The sequence below is a fragment of the Cetorhinus maximus genome, chromosome 23, assembly GCF_964194155.1.
Source record: "Cetorhinus maximus chromosome 23, sCetMax3.hap1.1, whole genome shotgun sequence".
Taxonomy (NCBI): Eukaryota; Metazoa; Chordata; class Chondrichthyes; order Lamniformes; family Cetorhinidae; genus Cetorhinus; species Cetorhinus maximus.
The window spans coordinates 16,001,554-16,021,063 of NC_135901.1; the positions used below are offsets into that span (position 1 = coordinate 16,001,554).

General features: G+C 45.4%; 1 protein-coding gene across 1 annotated transcript; it reads right to left on the bottom strand.

Annotated features, from left to right (window-relative positions):
• Nucleotides 1-1,190: 1,190 nt before the first annotated feature.
• Nucleotides 1,191-3,081, bottom strand: LOC144697847 (uncharacterized). The gene is made up of 2 exons (XM_078569822.1): nucleotides 2,275-3,081; nucleotides 1,191-1,982 (listed from the first exon to the last, which is right to left on the bottom strand). The coding sequence occupies exon 2, from the start codon at nucleotides 1,656-1,658 to the stop codon at nucleotides 1,191-1,193; it is 468 nt and encodes a 155-aa protein (XP_078425948.1). The 5' UTR covers nucleotides 1,659-1,982; nucleotides 2,275-3,081.
• Between the last annotated feature and the right edge of the window lie 16,429 nt (nucleotides 3,082-19,510).

Sequence of the window (19,510 nt, forward strand, 5' to 3'; positions counted from 1 at the left end):
AGAACAATGTTTAATGTATGTACACACCAGAAACATGTAACTGAGACCGGAGAAGCGTGTGATTGTAAATTGACAAGATTAGAACATGTGTACATGACTCAAGGTGTAAACAAGGAGAGAACACTGGTAACTTTTTAGAGTATGGTCTTGGACTGCTTAAGGATGTCTCTCCCTGTGTACACTTGAATAATAAATGATCAAAACCTGTATGTGAGTCTCCTGGTTTGTCGAAGCAAACCACAACAATACCAATCTATGATTTGACAGCACGTTTCCAGCACTGTTTTTCTTCCTGACTCTAAACCCAGTTGTAAAGGAGCCTTCTGTTCCGTGTCTAGGAGCTCTGAACCATAGAAGAGAGAGGCTGGGACACATTTTTTACACACCTCAGGATTCACTCACCTGGGGAGGTTATTGTCAGTGAAGAGAGATGAAAAAGACAAAAATGCCGTTTGTCCCTCTCAGTGTGACCCTGAGGGACTGTGTCCAGGCTGAAGTTCTGTTTCTGCCGTATGATCCTCCCCCAGATTGTCCTTTCTGAGCTCCAGCCAGGTGATGTTAAACACTCAGGTGGGAAAGACAAAAATCAACAACAATGTGTTTTAAACAAAGCTGATTTATTTGACATGTATCCAGAAAATTAATAACATTACAACGGGGCTGGAGTATGACATCAACAGAAACAAACCACAACTGCCAGAGTGAACATGGTTCATCCCTGGATGGGATTAACACCATCAATAACAGCAGAATGCAATTCCTGCAGTCTCTTGTGACCTCGCTGGTGTGTCAGCAGGTCGGATGACTGAGTGAATCCCTTCCCACACTCAGAGCAGATGAATGGCCTCTCCCCAGTGTAAGTGGCTTTGTGCCTCAGCAGATCCGTTTTGCTTTTAAAGCTCTTCTCACAGCCAGAACATTGAAAAGGTCTCTGATCAGTGTGAATAAGCTGATGTTTACTGAGCTGTGATGACTGAGTGAATCCCTTTCCACACATGGAGCAGGTGAATGGCCTCTCCCCAGTGTGAACTTGCTGATGTACAGTGAGAGCAGATGATCGTCTGAACCCACTCCCAAAGTGAGAACATCTGAAAGGTCTCTCATCAGTGTGGACACGTTGATGAGACATCAGTTCCCCAGAATTTTTATAGCACTTCTCGCAGTCTGGGAATTTAAAAGGTGTGAATTCGCTAGTGTTTCTGAAGGTTGGCTGAATCAGTGAATCCCTTCCCACTCTTGGGGCAGGTGAACGGCCTCTCACCAGTGTGAACTTGTTGGTGTTTCAGCAGGGCAGATAAATTAATGAATCCCTTCCCACACTCAGAGCAAGTGAATGGCCTCTCCCCGGTGTGAACTCGCTGGTGTTTCAGCAGGTTGGAAGGTCCCCAGAACCTCGTCTCACAGTGAGAGCAGCTGAACGGTGTGGAACCAATGTGAATGTGCTGGTGCTCCCTCAGTGTCGAAGGGTGTTTGAAGCTTTTTTCACAGTCATAACATTTAAACTTTCTCTCATCGGTATGAACCAGCTGGTGTCTCAGCACGAAAGAGAAATCAGTTAATCCCTTCCCACACACCGAGCAGGTGAACAGCCTCTCCACAGTGTGAATTCTCTGGTGTTCCAGTAGGGTGGATGACCGAGTGAATCCTTTCCCACACATGGAGCAAGTGAATGGTCTCTCCCCAGTGTGGCTGCGTTGATGAATCTCCAGCTCATACGGGTAATTGAAGCTCTTTCTACAGTCTGTACATTGACATGGTTTCTCATCAGTGTGACTCCGCTTGTGTCTCGACAGACTGGATGATCCACTGAAGCTTCATCCACACACAGAGCATGCGTACGGTTTCTCTCCACTGTGAACGGTGCTTTTTGCTTCCATATTCAAAATCCGACTCAGGTGCCAATGAATCAAGTAATTCTGTGGTGATTGTGATGTGGTGTATGATTTGATCTTCCTGTTTGTAAATCCTCCCCTTGTAATAACCTGCAAAATGAATTTAAAACAGGAAATAGAGAGTGTGAGAGAACCCACAAAAACACAAAGGCAGGTTGTGAAATTGAGCTGAATGAACCTGGGACTTTGTGAGGTCAGCACCAGGAAAAAGTGACCATGAAAGCTGCCGGATTGTCATAGAAACCTGACTGGTTCACTAATGTCCTTCAGGAAAGGGAACCCACCACCCAGTCTGAACCTACACGAGTATTTGGCCTGTATAACAGGAGAGACAGAGGCGGAAAGGGGAAGCAGGAGATTCGGAGGGATTTTATATACCTACATCTCAACCAGAACTTTGACAGAATCTCCCAATCCACAACTTCCAGCACCTAGAAAGACAAGTGAAGCACGTACCTGGGAAACCATTGCCTCCAGTTGCCCTCCCAGTCACACACTATCCTGACTTGGGTATATATCACTGTTCCTTCCTGATGCTGGATGAATATCCTGTAACTCATTGCCTAACACCATTGTAGGAGCACCATCATTACACAGGCTGCAGCAGTTCAAGAAGCTGTCCAAACCATAATGTTGGGGACTAACAATCAATGTTAGCCTTGTTAACGATGCTCACATCCCCAGAATGAATTTAAGACTCTATAATTGTCAAGCGGATTAAAAATCTTCACTAAAATCCTTGTTCTGAAAACAATACTCTTTGACACTGTCCGGACAATGTCTGTTGGACAACCAAACCTCCCCTAGTCTCTCCCTCCCTGACAGTCTCACACCAGAAATTGTTGTGCTGAGGGAGATTCATATTGGACTCGAATCGTTAACTCTGTTTCTCTTTCCACAGATGCTGCCAGACTTGCTGAGCTTTTCCAGCACTTTCTGTTTTTATTTCCAATCTCCAGGAGTATTCTGTTTTTATTTGAGATTCCCCTCCATCTCCAGTTCAAACTGATGCAACAAAAAGGCCTGGACAGGAGACCAGGGACTGAATTCCTCATCAACACCCGCCCTGAAATAAACCGGCTCTTTCACTGCTCCGAATGTGTTTCCAGACTCGGTTCTACGAGCAACGCCCGCAATAAAACAAATTAAAATGCTGCGGATGGGGGAGACGCTGCACCATCGCTTTAATGGTCCCTCCCGTTCACCCAGCTCCCGGCCGCTCTCATTCAGCCTCTGAGAGCTGGGGCCTCAGCTATTCACAATATACATCAATGATTTGGATGAGGGAACCAAATGTAATATTTCCAAGTTTTCTGATGATGCAGAATTTGGTGGGAATGAGAGCAATGAGGAGGATGTTAAGAGGTTTTAAGGCGATTTCGACAAGTTGAGCGAGTGGACAAATGCGTGGCAGATGCAGTATAATGTAGATAAGTGTGAAGTTATCCACTTCAGTAGGAAAAACAAAATGGCAGAGTATTATTTACATGGTGATAGATTGGGAAATGTTGATGTACAAAGGGACCTGGGTGTCCTTGTACACCAGTGACTGAAAGCAAGCATGCAGTGGAGCAAGCAGTTGGGAAGGCAGATGGTATGTTCATTGCGAGAGGACTTGAGTACAGGAGCAAGGATGTCTTACTGCAGCTGTACAGGGCCTTGGTGAGATCACACCTGGTATATTATGTGCAGTTTTGGTCTCCTTACCTACGAAAGGATATACTTGCCATAGAGGGAGTGCAGCAAAGTTTGACCAGACTAATTCCTGGGATGGTATGATTGTCGTATGAGGAGAGATTGGGCCGACTAGGCCTGTATTCACTGGAGTTTAGAGCAGTGAGGGGGAATCTCACTGAAATGTATAAAATTCTGACAGGGATGGACAGTGTGGATGCAGGGATGATGTTTCCGCTGGCTGGGTGTCTAGAACAAGGAGTCACAATCTCAGGATACGGGGTAGGCCATTTAGGACTGAGATGAAGAGAAACTTCTTCACCCAGAGGGTGGTGAACCAGTGGAATTCTCGACCACAGAGGGCTGTGGATGCCAAGTCACTTAATATATTTAAGAAGGAAATAGATAGTTTTCTGGACTCTAAAGGCATCAAGGGGTATGGGGAGAGTGGGTGTATGTCATTGAGATAGAGGATCATCCATGATCATATTGAATGGTGGAGCCTGTCGAAGGGCTGAATGACCTACTCCTGCTATTTTCTATGGTCCAACAGCAGTGTCCACTCCCAGGCCAACCTGACCAGCATCGAGGCATGAATCACTCAAAACAAGCTCCATTGGGTGGGTCATGTTTCTATTACTGACATCAGACTCCCGAAGCAACTGTTCTGCTTGGAACTCAGTCACAGCAGGAGATGATCAGGAGGACGGCAGACACTTTAATGATCTCCTCAATGCACACCCTGAAGAGATCAGATATCCCCACCCATTCATGGGAGACCCTGGTTTGTGAAACGTCAAAATGGAGAAGGTTCATTCGGGAAGGCACCAAATACATCGAGAGACTTGGTTGGGAACATGCAGAGGGGAACACACAGGCATTTGAGAGAGCACATAAACCTCCAAACAACCCACCTACCCAACCTTTCAGGCACAATCTGCCCCGCATGTGGCACAGTCGGCAGATCAGGCATTCAACTTATCAGCCATCCCAGAACCCCTCAAACCAGAGTGGAAACAAGTCATCCTCAATCCCGAGGGATTGCCTAATATATAGGCAGTTTGGTCAGATCAGGGAGGTGGGGCTCCCTTCCCAGTGACAGGCCCAGGTTATCCAGGCTACCGGTGGAGGGCAGGGCTTGTCCAGCCAGCAGGGCGCATGCCTGGCCATCTTGGCGAGGGGCCATCGGGTAATCAAGGCTTCAGGATCCCAGTGGCCAGGAGAGAAAATGATTGACGTATCAATTTTATTCTCAGTCTGCACACAGGAGCTGGAGAACTGGGAATTGAGGACAGAAACGTAATTGGAATCTGCACAGGGAAGAGGGGGAGTGTGTGGGATTGGGACTTACAGCTTTGAGGGAAAACATGTTCCACAGAAACTCAAGTCATCTGTTCTGAATTTCTATCCTGGACTGACATGATGACTTTTGTGAACGTTTTTTATAGGGCATTGGTAGGTGAGGATTGGCAGACAGAAACTCAAACTAAACATCATGTCAAGATCTAACAGTCATTCGATTCATCAGCACCCGGATATCATCGGCCTTTAACGTGAAAAGTGAAATGTTTGTCTGTTCTGTTTGTGGGAAAAGATCTCAAGCATCAGTGTGACTGGAAAATCACAGAGACACACACACCAGAGTGAGAGTGTTCCAGCGCACTGACTGTGGAAAAAGCTTTAACCAGTTACACAGCCTGATAAAAACATCACACTATTCGCAGTGAGGAGAAACCGTACACGTGTTCTGTTTGAACGAGGCTTCAACCAATCACCAACCTGGACAGACACAAGGACACCGACACCATGGAGAAACCCTGTAAATGTCAGGACTGTGGGAATAGATTCAATTACCCGTCTGGCCTGGAAATCCATTGACGCATTCACACTGGGGAAAACCATTCATGTGTTCAGAGTGTTGAAAGGGATTCACTCAGTTATCCAGCTTACATACCCACCAGGGAAATCACACTGCGGAGAGACCGTTCACTTGCTCTGAATGTGGGAATTCAGTCATCACAACCGCTCTCACATCAGCTGATTCACACTGGGGAGAGGCTGTTCACCTGCCACAAATGTGGGAAGGGATTTGCAGATTCATCCACCCCACTGCTGACACCAGCGAGTTCACACTGGGGAGAGACCTTTTAAATGTCCAGATTGCGGGAAGTGCTATAAAAGTTCCAGGGAACTGATGTCCAATCAATGTGTTCACACTGGGGAGAGACCGTTCATCTGCACAGTGTGCGGGAAGGAGTTCACTCATTCATCCTGAGACACCAGCGAGTTCACTCTGATACGAGAACTTTTAAATGTTCTGACTGTGAGGAGGGCTTTAAAAGCAGCAGTGATCTGCTGAGACACCAGTGCGTTTACCAGCTCCGTGTGTGGGAATGATTCTCTTGGGCATTCACTCTGCTGTAACACCAGCGAGTTCACACAGGGAAGAGACCGTTCACCTGCTCCACGTGTGGGGAAGGATTCACTCATTTAACCCACCTGCTGAGACACCAACAAGTTCACGAGTGACTGTGGGGGTTGGATTCTGCTGTTATTGCTGCTATTAATCACATCCAGGACTGAACGAGTGGGTTAACCCTGAGGTGTGTAAGAAACGTGGCTGAGTCTCGCTCTTCCATGGTTCAGAGCTCCTAGACATGGAACAGGAGGCTCCTTTACAACTGTGTTTAGAGTCAGGAAGAACATCGGTGAATGCTGGAAACGTGCTGTCAGATCAGAGATTGGTGTAAAACTGTGATCTGTTCCTGAGTGAAAGTGAAATGGCAGGTTTAAGTTTCCAGTCTGCAAATGACTGTGGTAATTATGGTAGGAGGATTTAAAATGTTTGTGTGACAATCCTGAGTTTACAATTGTAAGGCAATAGCAACAATAAGTTGTATTTCAATATGGAAATTTTAACCTCTCTCACCTTCCATTGACTTCAATGTAATGGAAACTGACAGTTGGAACCTGTCGACATTTGAAAGATATTTACAAACGATTCGAGGGTTTCTTCCAAGTTGGGATCTTCCTCTGTTCTGTCCACTCGAGGTGTTAGATAACAGACTTTCTCCTGTGAATATCGAGCTGAAGTATTGGGCTGTGCCGTATTTCCTTGTTCATCTTGTTGACTTTAAATATTGAATCTTGTGGTTTCAGACACAAGATAATCAAGCTCACAACAGCAGATTGTCTTTTCCTGACTTTATTAACAGCACTGCAATCATACAGACAGAGTAATTCCTTACATGGTTCCGGTCCTCAATGAAGTAATTATAAATGTCATCATTTATATACTTCAGAGCCTGTAATATAGGAATGGTCGATTGGTCTGTAATTTTAATATAATTTTAATTCAATATTCCTTCCTCTTATATCTCATCCATCGCTTCCCTGTTACCTGCTGAATTTGTTTGCCGATTTTTGTTATTACAGATTGTCGCATACTCCCATACTTTTAAGTAGATTATATAGTCTCTGCATTAAATTTTATGAATGTTCTTGTTGTAAGTTACAATTCAGTCTTTGAACTGTGAATGTAATCCTTGAATAAAACACCATTATATTGAAAAAATGTAGTTATCCGATCCAGAGAACTGAGGTAATATAGTGGATTCAGAGCTCCCTTCTCCCCAGCTCTGATCTAAACAGCTGCAGCTACACTGGGGATATTTACATTGAATTTGTTCACTACATTCGTGATCTGACCCTGTTCAAACCATAACCGCAAGGATATCTGTGCATTACTCTGAGTGTGAGCACAAGGCTATGTCACTATCACACACACATACTGTTTCCTTGGTTCACATCTCCATCCAAATACCAGCTCTTTACACATCCCCTTTCTACACAATTGCAGTAGGATGTGAGGCTCATTAATATTCACCCACATTTCATAACAGCAAAGGTTCTACTGGGTCACAGGTTCAGTCATTTTCCATCACAGGCAAAATACAGAGCAGTACAGGAGCACACTGACAGTTTAACAGAGTCTCATAAGCCTGCCGGCTCCTGTTAAATACAGGGCAGGACAGGAGCACAGTGACAGTTTAACAGAGTCTCATCAGCCTGCAGGCTCCTGTTAAATACAGACCAGGACAGGAGCACAGTGACAGTTTAACACAGTCTCATCAGCCTGCAGGCTCCTGTTAAATACAGAACAGTACAGGAGCACAGTGACAGTTTAACACAGTCTCATCAGCCTGCAGGCTCCTGCTAAATACAGAGTAATACAGGCGCACAGTGGCAGTTTAACAGAGGCTTCTCAGCCTACAGGCTCCTGTTAAGTACAGAGCAGCACCGGAGCACAGTGACGGTTTAACATAGTCTCATCAGCCTGCAGGCTCCTGCTAAATACATAGACAAGGGAATGGTGGTAGAGTGTTAATTCTACTGGACTAGTAATCCAGAGACCTGGATGATTGCCTGGAGACATGAGTTTGAATCCCATCGAGGGTATCTGGGGAAATTTAAATTTAATTAATTCATAAACCTGGAATAAATCTAAAAAGGCTGGTCTTGATGATCATAAAACCATCAGTTTTTATAAACATAGAAACTAGGAGCAGGAGTAGGCCATTCGGCCCTTCGAGCCTGCTCCGCCATTCATTATGATCATGGCTGATCATCCAACTCAATAGCCTGCTCCCGCTTTCTCCCCATAACCTTTGATCCCTTTCGCCCCAAGAGCTATATCTAACTCCTTTTCGAAAACATACAATATTTTGGTCTCATCTACTTTCTGTGGTAACGAATTCCACAGGCTCACCACTCTCTGGGTGAAGAAATTTCTCCTCATCTCAGTCCTAAATGGTCTACCCCATATCCTCAGACTGTGACCCCTGGTTCCGGACTCCCCCACCATCGGGAACATCCTTCCTGCATCTACTCTGTCTAGTCCTGTTAGAATTTTATAGGTTTCTATGAGATCCCCCCTCATTCTTCTGAACTCCAGCGAATATAATCCTAATCGACTCAATCTCTCCTCATATGTCAGTCCCGCCATCCCAGGAAATCAGTCGAGTAAACCTTCACTGCACTCTCTCTAGAGCAAGTACATCCTTCCTCAGATAAGGAGACCAAAACTGCACACAATATTCCAGGTGTGGTCTCACCAAGGCCCTGTACAATTGCAGCAAGACATCCCTGTTCCTGTACTCAAATCCTCTGGCTATGAAGGCCAACATACCATTTGACTTCTTTACCGCCTGCTGCACCTGCATGCTTACCTTCATGTGGTTCCCTAATGCCCTTTAGGGAAGGAAATTGGCCATCCTTACCTGGCCTGGCCGACATGTGACTCCAGAACCACAGCAATGAAGCGGACTCTCAAATGGCCGAGCATGCCATTCAGTTGTGTCAAAGTTCTACAGAAATTAAGAATAAAACCGGACAAACCACCCTGCATTGACCCAGGTCTTAGAAACAACAACAGCGCACCATGCCCCGTTGACCCTGCAAAGTCCTCCCTATAACAGCTGGACTTTGTGTCAATGTTGGCAGAGCTTTTCTGTCAGATCTAGAGTTTGCTTTAACTTAATTGTAAAACTTCAGTCAATTACAATTATGAGACTTGAGTTGGGGGAGCTGATATAAAAGGGACTTTCAGTTCCGACTCGCTACAGGATCATGCTGCTCACAAGGAGCTTCACAGAATTTACTAAGTTAATCACAATAAGTACAAAATGCTAAACTTACCAAAGGCGGTGGAAACAGTCAGTTCACTTTGGAACACTTGCTCACGACTTCTGGCCAACTGCGGTGCTGTCTCTTGTTCTGTTGACTGTAATCTATCTTCTTCCTGCTCATCTTCCTGGAGCTGCCGCTATGCTGCTGAAAGCTGGTGCTTATTAAACTTTTTCTAGACACAGCCCCTTTGCACGATCAATAGTGTTCCTGAACTCTGGTTCAGACGATGCATGACCAGTCCGATTGGTTTCGTTGGTACGTGATCAGTTTTTGATTGGTCATCTACTGATGCCATTTCCTTTAATCTCCTGAGTCTCCACACTCTAATGTGTCAGTTAATTGTGGGACTGTGCCCCTCATTATAGATTTTCCTGTCATTTCATTAAATTTTATGGCATTCTACTGAGATAATTGGGCGACTTAAGATGTTTTCTTTGTCTGCTTATTTGAGATAAGAAAGCACGTGGAGTCAAGCCCTAACGGTTAACACATAGAGGGAGGTGGTGGCAAAGCGGTATTGTCACTGGACTTAAATTCCAGTGACCCAGGGTAATGTTCTGGGAACCTGGATTCGAATCTCACCACGGCAGATGGTGAAAGTCTGATGATGACTTCCTTTAGGGAAGGAAATCTACCGTCCTTACCTGGTCTGGCCTACATGTGACTCCAGACCCACAGCAATGTGGTTGGCTCTGAACAAGGGCAATTAGGGATGGGTAATAAATGCTGGCCTAGCCAGTGACGTCCACATCCCATGAACGAATAAAAAAAAAACTTGGGCTCATTGTCCCAAATGCCTAATTGATGTATAGAAATCCTGTAGAGTTCTCATTAGGGCAGGCGCCTATCAATATGTTTAAGGAAACTGCTGCTGGTATATGTTTTCGTAGTAGCTGCCAGAGATTGGAACAGTTAATAAAAAGGGTACAAAGCGGCACATAGCCTGAAACTAATACAGAAATTACAAAGTTACTTCAGACCTAAAATCAATAGATGGTGTGTTTAAAATCAGTGCATAAAGGTGATCAGTGTGTCAAAGCTGAGATAGCAAGATACACGTAAAAATACATTCAATTAATACATTTAATTGATACATGTTCATAACTAATATGAGTCGAAAAAACTACAAAAACTGATTGGAGAACTTAATTTTAAGCTTAAAGAACCAAAGATGGTTCTGTATTGTTCAGGAAAGTGACTGTTTCTTTGAAGACACTACAAGTTAAAAGGCTAAACTGATTTAAGACATAAAGCTGAAGATTTAAAACCCCTCAGCTGTTTTCTTCACACAATAGGGCCTTCTAACTCAAGAATAACTGAGTGTCAATGGCTGGGGAGTTAACAGTTCCAGACCTAAGCTCATCCAACCAGGATGGGGTTTGCAGCACTTACTCTGCAATTAAACCATAAAAGTGTAGCTTTGCACCAGCCTAGGGCCATGTGCTGTATTTCACTTGTCAAGTAAGGATGCAGCTACAGACAAAGAGCCAGTCACGTGGTACTGGTGTCCTACATTGATTACAATTAAGCAGAACAGCATATTAGGTTATTTGATTAATACACTTCAATTACTTGGTCATTACACATAACTAAACTAGAAACTAATTATTAAACATGACCCTTGTTACAGTCTCACAGACTAGTCAAGCAACAGCCTGACACAATCATACTCAGGAACAGACCCTAGCGGAGATGGCAGCACAGAGGTATACAGGGTGAGAGAGTGGCCCTGAGAGTCCTCCACATTGTCTCCAGTCCCCATGAAGTCTCACGGCATCAGGTCAAACATGGACATGGAAATCTCATGCTGATTACTGCCTTCCCTCAGCTGATGAATCAGTGCTCCTCCATGTTGAACACCACTTGGAAGAAGCACCGAGGGTGGCAAGGGCATTGAATGTACAGTGGGTGGGGGAATGTCCATCACCAAGACTGGTTCAGTACCACCAATATTGGATGAGCTGGCTGAATCCTGATGGACATAGCTGCTAGCCTGGGTCTGCGGTAGGTGGTGAGGGAACCAAGAGGGAAAAACCTACTTGACCTCATCCTCACCAATCTACCTGTTGCAGATCCATCTGTCCATGACAGTATTGGGAGGAGTGACCAACGCATAGTACTTATCCATTTTCAGGCTGACAAACTGTAACTAGTGGAGTGTCACAGGGATCAGTGCTGGGGCCTCAACTATTTACCATCTGACTAGGATGAAGAACCAACTGTGTTATATCCAAATTTGCTGATGATACAAAGAGGTAGGAAAGCAAGTTGTGAGGAGGATAAAAAGATATAGATAGGTTAATTGAGTGTGCAAAAATTGTGGCAGATACAATGTGGAAAAATGTGAGGTTGTCTACTTTGGCAGGAACAGTACAAAAACCATAAGATTTACATGAGGAGAGACTGCAAAAAGCTGCAGTTCAGAGGGATCTGGGTGTCCTGGTACATGAATGTCAGAAAGGTAGTAATCAGAAACAGCAAGTAATTACAAAGGTATTTTTGAAAGGAGGCTGAAGTATAAAAGTAAGGAAGTCTTGCAATAACTGTACAGAGCATTGGTGAGAGCACAGCGTGAGAACTGGGCACAGGTTTGGGCCCCTTACTGAATGAAGGATATACTTGCATTGGAAACAGTTCAGAGAAGATTTACTATACTGATTCCTGAAATGAAGGGATTGTCCTGAGGAAAGGTTGAGCAGGTTGGGCCTAAACTCATTGGAGTTTAGAAAAATTAGAGGTGATCTTATTGAACCATATAAGATCCTGAGGGGGCTTGACAGGGAAAATGTTGGGAGGATGTTTCCTTTCGTGGGTGAATCTAGAACTAGGAGACGGCACAGTTTAAAGATAAGGGGTCTCCCATTTAGGATGGACACGAGAAGGAATTTCTTCTCTGAGGGTCAATAGTCTTTCGAATTCTCTTCCGCTGAGAGCCATGAAGGCTAGATCACTGAATATATTCAAGGCTGAGTTGGACATGTTTTTGATTGACAAGAGAGTCAAGAGTTATGGGGGCAGACAGGAAAGTGGGAGTTAAGGTCACAATCGGATCAGCCATGATTTTATTGAATGGTGGAGCAGGCTCAAGGGGCCAAATGGCCTGTTCCTGCTCCTAATTCTTGTGATCTTACACTGAGGATACCCTCCATCATGTTGTGAGGCACTATCACCATGCTAAATGGGTTAGATTCAGAATAGGTTGAGATATAAACTGGGCATCCATGAGGTGCTGTGGATCATCAGCAGCAGCAGAATTGTATTCAGCCGCAATCTGTAACCACATGGCTCACGTATCCCTCACTCTACCATTACCATCAAGCCAAGGGACCAACCCTGGTTCAACACGAAGTGTAGGAGAACATGTCAGGAGCAACACCAGACAATCCTAAAACTGAGATTCTGGGAAAATATGCATTCTAATCAGTGGAAGCAGCATGCTCAAGGTAGGGTTAAACGATCCCACAAACAATGGATCAGATCAAAGCTCTGCAGTCCTGCCACATCCAGTCAAGAAAGGTGCTGGACAAGTAAACAACTAACAGGAAAAGTAGGCCCCACAATCATCATCATCCTCAATGATGGCGGAGCCCAGCACATCAGTATAAAAGACTGGGTTTTGTGTTTAGTGATCCTGGGAGTGTTATCAATACCTTCCCTGGGCACCAAGGCTAGGAGGGACACTCTCGAAGGTATGGGGAGCTGGAACTTGTCCATGAGTGTACCTGGAGGTTTGAGAACTGGAATAATCTAGAGCTAGAAAGGAGAAATGGCTCCAAAAATGGAGCAGTCAGCAACAGGATATCAATTAATCTCCTCTTATGTTGGAGAAATGAAGGTCTCAAAAGTGTGCCTGAAACAATATTAGTTCATTTGACATTTATCCAGAAAATTAAGTTCCAGCTCAGTTTTCGGGATTACTTACATCAGCAGAAACAAAACCCAACTATCAGAATGAACACGGTTCATTCCTGGATGTGATTAATAGCAGCAATAACAGCAGAATCCAGCCCCTGCAGACTATTGTGAACTCGCTGGTGTCTCAGCAGATGGGCTGACCGAGTGAATCCCTTCCCACACTCAGAGCAGATGAATGGCCTCTCCCCAGTGTGAGTGCGCTGGTGTGTCAGCAGGTGGGATGAGCGAGTGAATCTCTTCCCACACTCAGAGCAGATGAATGGTCTCTCCCCAGTGTGAATTTGCTGGTGTCTCAGCAGAACACTTGTGGTTTTAAAGCTCTTCTCACATTCAGAACATTTGAAAGTTTTCTTATCGGAGTGAACAAGTTGGTGTGATCTGAGACTGGTTAAATAAATGAATCCCTTCCCACACACGGAGCAAGTAAATGGCCTCTCCCCAGTGTGAGTGCGTTCATGTTCAATGAGATTTGGTGATCGTTTAAACACCTTCCCGCAGTGAGAGCAACTGAACTGTTTCTTGGTGTGAACAACCTGATGCCTGACCGAGTCCTTGGAGCTTTGAAAGCTGCTCTCAGTGTCTGAGGGGTTACACAGCCTCTCATCAATGTGAACTTGCTGGTGGGTCAGCAGGTGGGATGACTGAGTGAATCCCTTCCCACACATGGAGCAGGTGAATGGCCTCTCCCCAGTGTGACTACGTCGATGCATTTCCAGCAGGGATGGATAATTGAATCCCTTCCCACAGTCCCCACATTTCCATGGTTTCTCCATGATGTGGGTGTCCTTGTGTCTCTCTAGCTTGGTCGATCAGTTGAAGCCTCATCCACACACAGAGCATGTGGACAGATCTCTCCACTGTGAACAGTGTAATGTTTTTTCAGGCTGTGTAACTGGTTAAAGCTCTTTCCCACAGTCAGTTCACTGGAACACTCTCACTCGGACGTGTGTGTGTCTTGGTGCTTTTCCAGTCACACCGATGGTTGAATTCTTCTCCCACAGACACCTTCCACCTTCCTCCTTCCACCTTTCAAATGTTCAAAGGCTGATGATATTCAGGTCCTGATGACTCGAGTGGCTCTGTCAGATCTTGATCTGATGTTTGATTTGAGTTTCCCATCAGCAAGTCCTCTCCTTCTAATCCCCTGTAAATGAAGTTGACAGAGTCAGTATCACTATCAGTGTAGGATAGAAATTGAGAACGGACTATTCTTGTTTCTATGGAACATTCTTTTCCACTTGTTTCCTCAAACATGTGATCCAATCAAAGTAAAAGAAACTAAAAGTAGCAACAAAGTTCCATTAAAAGCTAAGGGAACCTTCCCAACTAAACCAGAATATTGTTTCCAATATCTACAAGACATTCTGTAACCTGAGGTGCCCATCGGTTGTGGAAGGTATCGGTGGACACCGCATGTTCCCTCTCCAAGGCTAGGGCATAGACAAAATCACAGAAGAGAGGCCAGCAGCCAGTAGAACCACCCATCCTCTCCACAGATGCTGTCAGACCTGCTGAGTTTTTCCAGCAATTTTTCTTTTTGGTTCTCGATCTACAAAATGCTGTCTTAACCAAGAGCAGCTCCAGGGGAAAATCCTCCGACTTATCCGCCTCCCCCTGGGTAGCAAGATTAGGTGCTGACATATAAACAAACATGGAGGAGAAGCCCCTTCAGGTACAGGGGCTGCAACCTCTCCCACTGAAAAAATACATGGTCCATGGACTCCTCTAGGCTGCAATCATCACCTCCAGCCCGGGAGTGGGTGAAGATGTTAGAGATCCTCTTGACCCTAAGTTAACCTCTCGGGCACTAGGACCCAGTGGGGAACAGAAATTCTGAAGCCCCGCCCACTCTGCAAACCCCTCCCCCACCCCAAAAGACCAAAATGCCAGCGCATGCGCTCCGCTCCTCGCTGAGCCAAGATGGCGGCTGTGAAACTGGGCCAATTCACGAGAAAAAGACCTGAAGCTGCAAACCCGAGACCTGCAGGGTCTAATTCAAGGTTTGAGGCCTTCACCAGGTATTTAGAAACCCTCCCTGTCCACCCACTGGCTCCATCGCTCCCTCCGTGTTTCCATTTCCTTACTGGCTGCAGACGAGACAAACGAACTTCTGCCCCAATCGCCATCACTCGCACTGCGCATGCTCCAAACATCGATCAGCATTGCGCCTGCGCAATAATCTCCTGTGGTTTGGATAGGGGACATTCACCACCGCGGGGAATGCTGGGTATAGACCCCGCCATTGCATGTACTAATTAGTGTTTCTTTTAATATGATGTACAGATTCAGGCAGGAGACAAGAAATTTAGAAACAAAATGATACGTGAGCTCAAGTGCACTCTATTATCCACTAGAAAGAAAGGTAGTGGGAATTGGTGAGGCATTGTCCATCTAAACATTGGAAATTGAAACATAATGAGGGGCAAATTAATTTCTGTTCTTTTAACAAACTTCGGCATGCAAAGAGAGAGATACATGACCTTTAACACCTCATCCACTTGGCACAGAAAGTGTCTGAAACTCATAATAGGAGCTTCAGGGACTCAAAATAACGACAAAAGTTAAACTACTCTGTTGGTAAAAGATTTTTTTCAGATAACTTGCTTACCAGGGGTTCATACTGACTCAGTTGACTGGCCAATTCAGGCTCCAGGCTTTAATCCCTCCGATTGGTGACTGAACTCGCTGCTCCCTTGCTTTTCCGGCCTCTGAGCTGCTCTTGCTGTTGTTTCCTAGGACAGTCAAAATGCCCACTCTCCAACATGACCCTGTCAGATGGAGTTCAGGTGCTCAGAGGAAGAAAAGAAAATGAGGCGGTGAATTTGAGTTGGGAAAAGCAAAGAGAAACAGGTTTCAATGGAGAAACTGAGCGGGGGGCGAGTGCGGCTCTCAGAGGGCCAATGAGAGCGGCCGGCCCCGGCGGCCGTGCGGTGATCTCCCCGGGCTGGGGGGGCTGGGGGTCGGGGCTGCGCATTAAAGCGATGCTGTAGCGCCTCCCCGATCCTCGCCGCCGTTTCCCAGTTTCCTCTCCCGTTTCCACTGAGTCCGACTCACAACAAAGGAGCCGCCCAGAATGCCCCGCGGCTGGCCCTGGTGAGCATGCGCACTCTCAGCGCCTGGTGAAAGGGGCGAGTTGGATAGAGCGGTTTCTGGGGCGCGAGGGGTTGTGGGAACTGCAGCCGCCATTGGTCAGCGACTGATTTATTAGCGACTGAGTAAAGGTCGACGAGCTGAAGCATTAACTCTGTTTCTCTCTTTCCACAGGTACTGCTTGGCCCGTTGGGTATTTCCAGCATGTTCCCTTTTTGCATTTCAGATTTCTAGAATCTGCTGTATTTTGCTTTTTTATTGCAGGCTGAATGCAGAAACACAGACAGACCAGATTTGAATTAGGATGGGTGTTGGATGCAGAAGCACATTGAGCTGGAGTGGAGATGGAGGAGAAGCTGCTGGGTTTAACCCATAGGACTAGGACTTAGGAGTAGGACATTCAGCCCTTCAGGCCCGCCCCACCATTCAATAAGATCATGGCTGATCTGGTTGTGGTCTCAACTTCAATTTCCTGTCTGTCCCCGCCCCCGTGACACTTGGCTCCCTTGCTCATCAAAAATCTGTCAAACTCTGCCTTGAATAAATTCAATGACCCAGCCTCCACTACGCTCTCAGAAAGTAAATTCTACAGGTTAATGAACCTCTCCTCACCTCAGTCTTAAATTTCTGCTCATCTCTTATTCTTAAACTATCTCCAGGTTCTAGTCTCCTCCACTGGGCCAAAACCCAGAGGACTTGTTCAGCCCAGCAATTTCCAATGTGGAAAGCTAAAGGGAGGTAGATTCTAGGAGAAATTAGTTTGTTAAATGGACCCTGTTCCTACGTTGCAACAGAAAACAGCATTGTTTTATTAAGAAGTATGTCTGCAGAGGCTTTTAATCCATTTTGCAAGTACAGAATTTTTTTTACTTCATTCGTGGGATTTGGGCATCACCAGCAAGACCAGCACATGTTGTCAATTCCCAGTTTCCCATTGAGAAGGTGACGGTGGGCCTTCTTGTTAAACGACTGTAGTCCATATGGTGAAAATGCTGCCACAATTCTCCCTAGTAAGGAATTACAGGATTTTCACCCAGTGACAATGAGGGAACAGGGCTACATGTCCGACTAGAATGGTGTGTGACTTGAAGAGGATTTGGAGGTGATGGTACCTGCATGCACCTGCTGCCCTTGTCTTTGCAGATGGTGGAGGTGACAGGTTCTATTAAACTTCTGGTAGAGGTGCAGATGTATAAAATCTTCACTGCATCCATCTCCCAACTCTCTCTCTCTTGTGCAGGTCCAAACCTGATGGCAGGTTCCATTCCCTGAAGGACAACAGTATACAGTTGAGTCTTTACAACAATCCGGCCACTTTCATGGTCTCTTTTCTAATGCTGGCCCCATGAATTCTGCTCAATTTCACAACGTATCTTTTTGTTTTTGTGGGTTCTCTCTCACGCTCCCTTTTCTTTTTTTTCAATTTGATTTACCAGATATTAAAAGGAGAGGGTGTACAGGTGGGAAATCCAAACCAAACATCACATCCAGGATCTGACAGAGCTACTCAATTCCTCTGGATGTGAATATCATCGGCCTTTGAACATGGAAGGAAAAAGCACCCTTCACAGTGGTGATAAACTGCATGCATGTTCTGTGTGTGGACGGGCTTTCAGATGATCATGCGGCCTGTCAAAACACAGTCAGGGTCACACTGGGGAGAAACTGTGGAAATGTGGGGACTGTGGGAAAGGAGTCAATTATCCCTCTGAGCTGAAAGGTCAGTGAAGCAGTCATACTGGAGAGAGGCCGTTCATCTGTACTGAGTGTGGGAAGGAATTTGTTCATTCATCCACCCTGGTGACACACCAGCGAGTTCATACTGGGGAAAGGCCATTCACCTGTTCTGTGTGGGAAGACATGTATGTTTCTTTCTAGGCTGCTGAGACACCAGCAAGTTCACAATGACAAGAGACAGTTTCATTGTTTTGACTGTGATAGGAGCTTTAAATGTCCGTATGGACTGAGGGAGCACCAGCGAATTCACACTGGCTACTCACCATTCAGCTGCTCTCACTGCGGGAAGAGCTTCAGGCAATCGTCCAGCCTGTTGATACATCAGTGAGTTCACACCGGGGAGATGCCATTCACTTGCTCTGTGTGTGGGAAGGGATTCATTAATTCATCCAATCTGCTGATACACCGGCGAGTTCACACTGGGGAGAGACCTTTTAAATGCTCAGACTGTGGTAAATGCTATAAAAGTTCTGGAGACCTGGCGCACTATCAACCAGTTCATACTGATGAGAAACAGTTCAGGTGCTCTGACTGTGGGACTGGGTTCAGGCGATCATCTGACCTTACTGTACATCTGCGAGTTCACACTGGGGAGAGACCGTGTACCTGCTCAAAATGTGGGAAGAGCTTTGCTCATTCATGCAACCTGTGGAGGCACCAGCAAGTTCACACCGGGGAGGAGCCTTTCACCTGCTCTGTGTGTGTGAAGGGATTCACTCGTTCATTCACTCTGCTGATGCACCAGCGAGTTCACAAGTGACTGCAGGGGTTGGACTCTGCTGTTATTGTTGCTGTTAACCACATCCAGGACAGAACCAGGTTCATTCTGAGAGTTGGGATCTGTTTCTGATGATTTTGATAAACTCTTGTCCAGTTACAATTGTTCAAATTCTGGATAAGTGTCAAATCAGCTTTGTATTAAACACAGTGTGCCATGTCTTTTTAAAATCATGAAGACAAGTTAGTTCCTTTTGAAATGCTCTCTTTGTTCTTTCACAACAGCCAGTCTGTGCACAGCAAGATCCCACAGACAGTAATGACACAAATGACCAATTAATCCAGATTTCTTTTTGTTGGTGTTAATTAAAACATGAATTTTGGTCCCACTGCACCAGGAGAACTCCCCTGTGGACAGTATGTGGAGCTCTTGAGATCTTCTGAGCTGAGCTTGGAGCTGATTGAGCTGCCGGGCCTGCAGTGTACCTTGAAGAACCGCTGTCTGGGATCTTTCCTCTCAATTCACTGACTGCCAGCTGAAGTTGTTTCTGCAGCAAAATAGGTAACTTTGAACATCAATCTCAATTTAATCTTTGGAGTAAAATTTACAACTTTTAATCAGCTGTAAAACAGAAAGAAAGTTCTTGTGTTCATTTAGCACTTTTCATATCCTCAGAACATCCCAAAGTGATTCACAGTCAATGATACATTTTGGAAGGAAGAATGAGGAGAGGCAGTATAAACTAAATGGTACAATTTTAAACAGAGTGCAGGAACAAGAACACCTTCTATGCAGA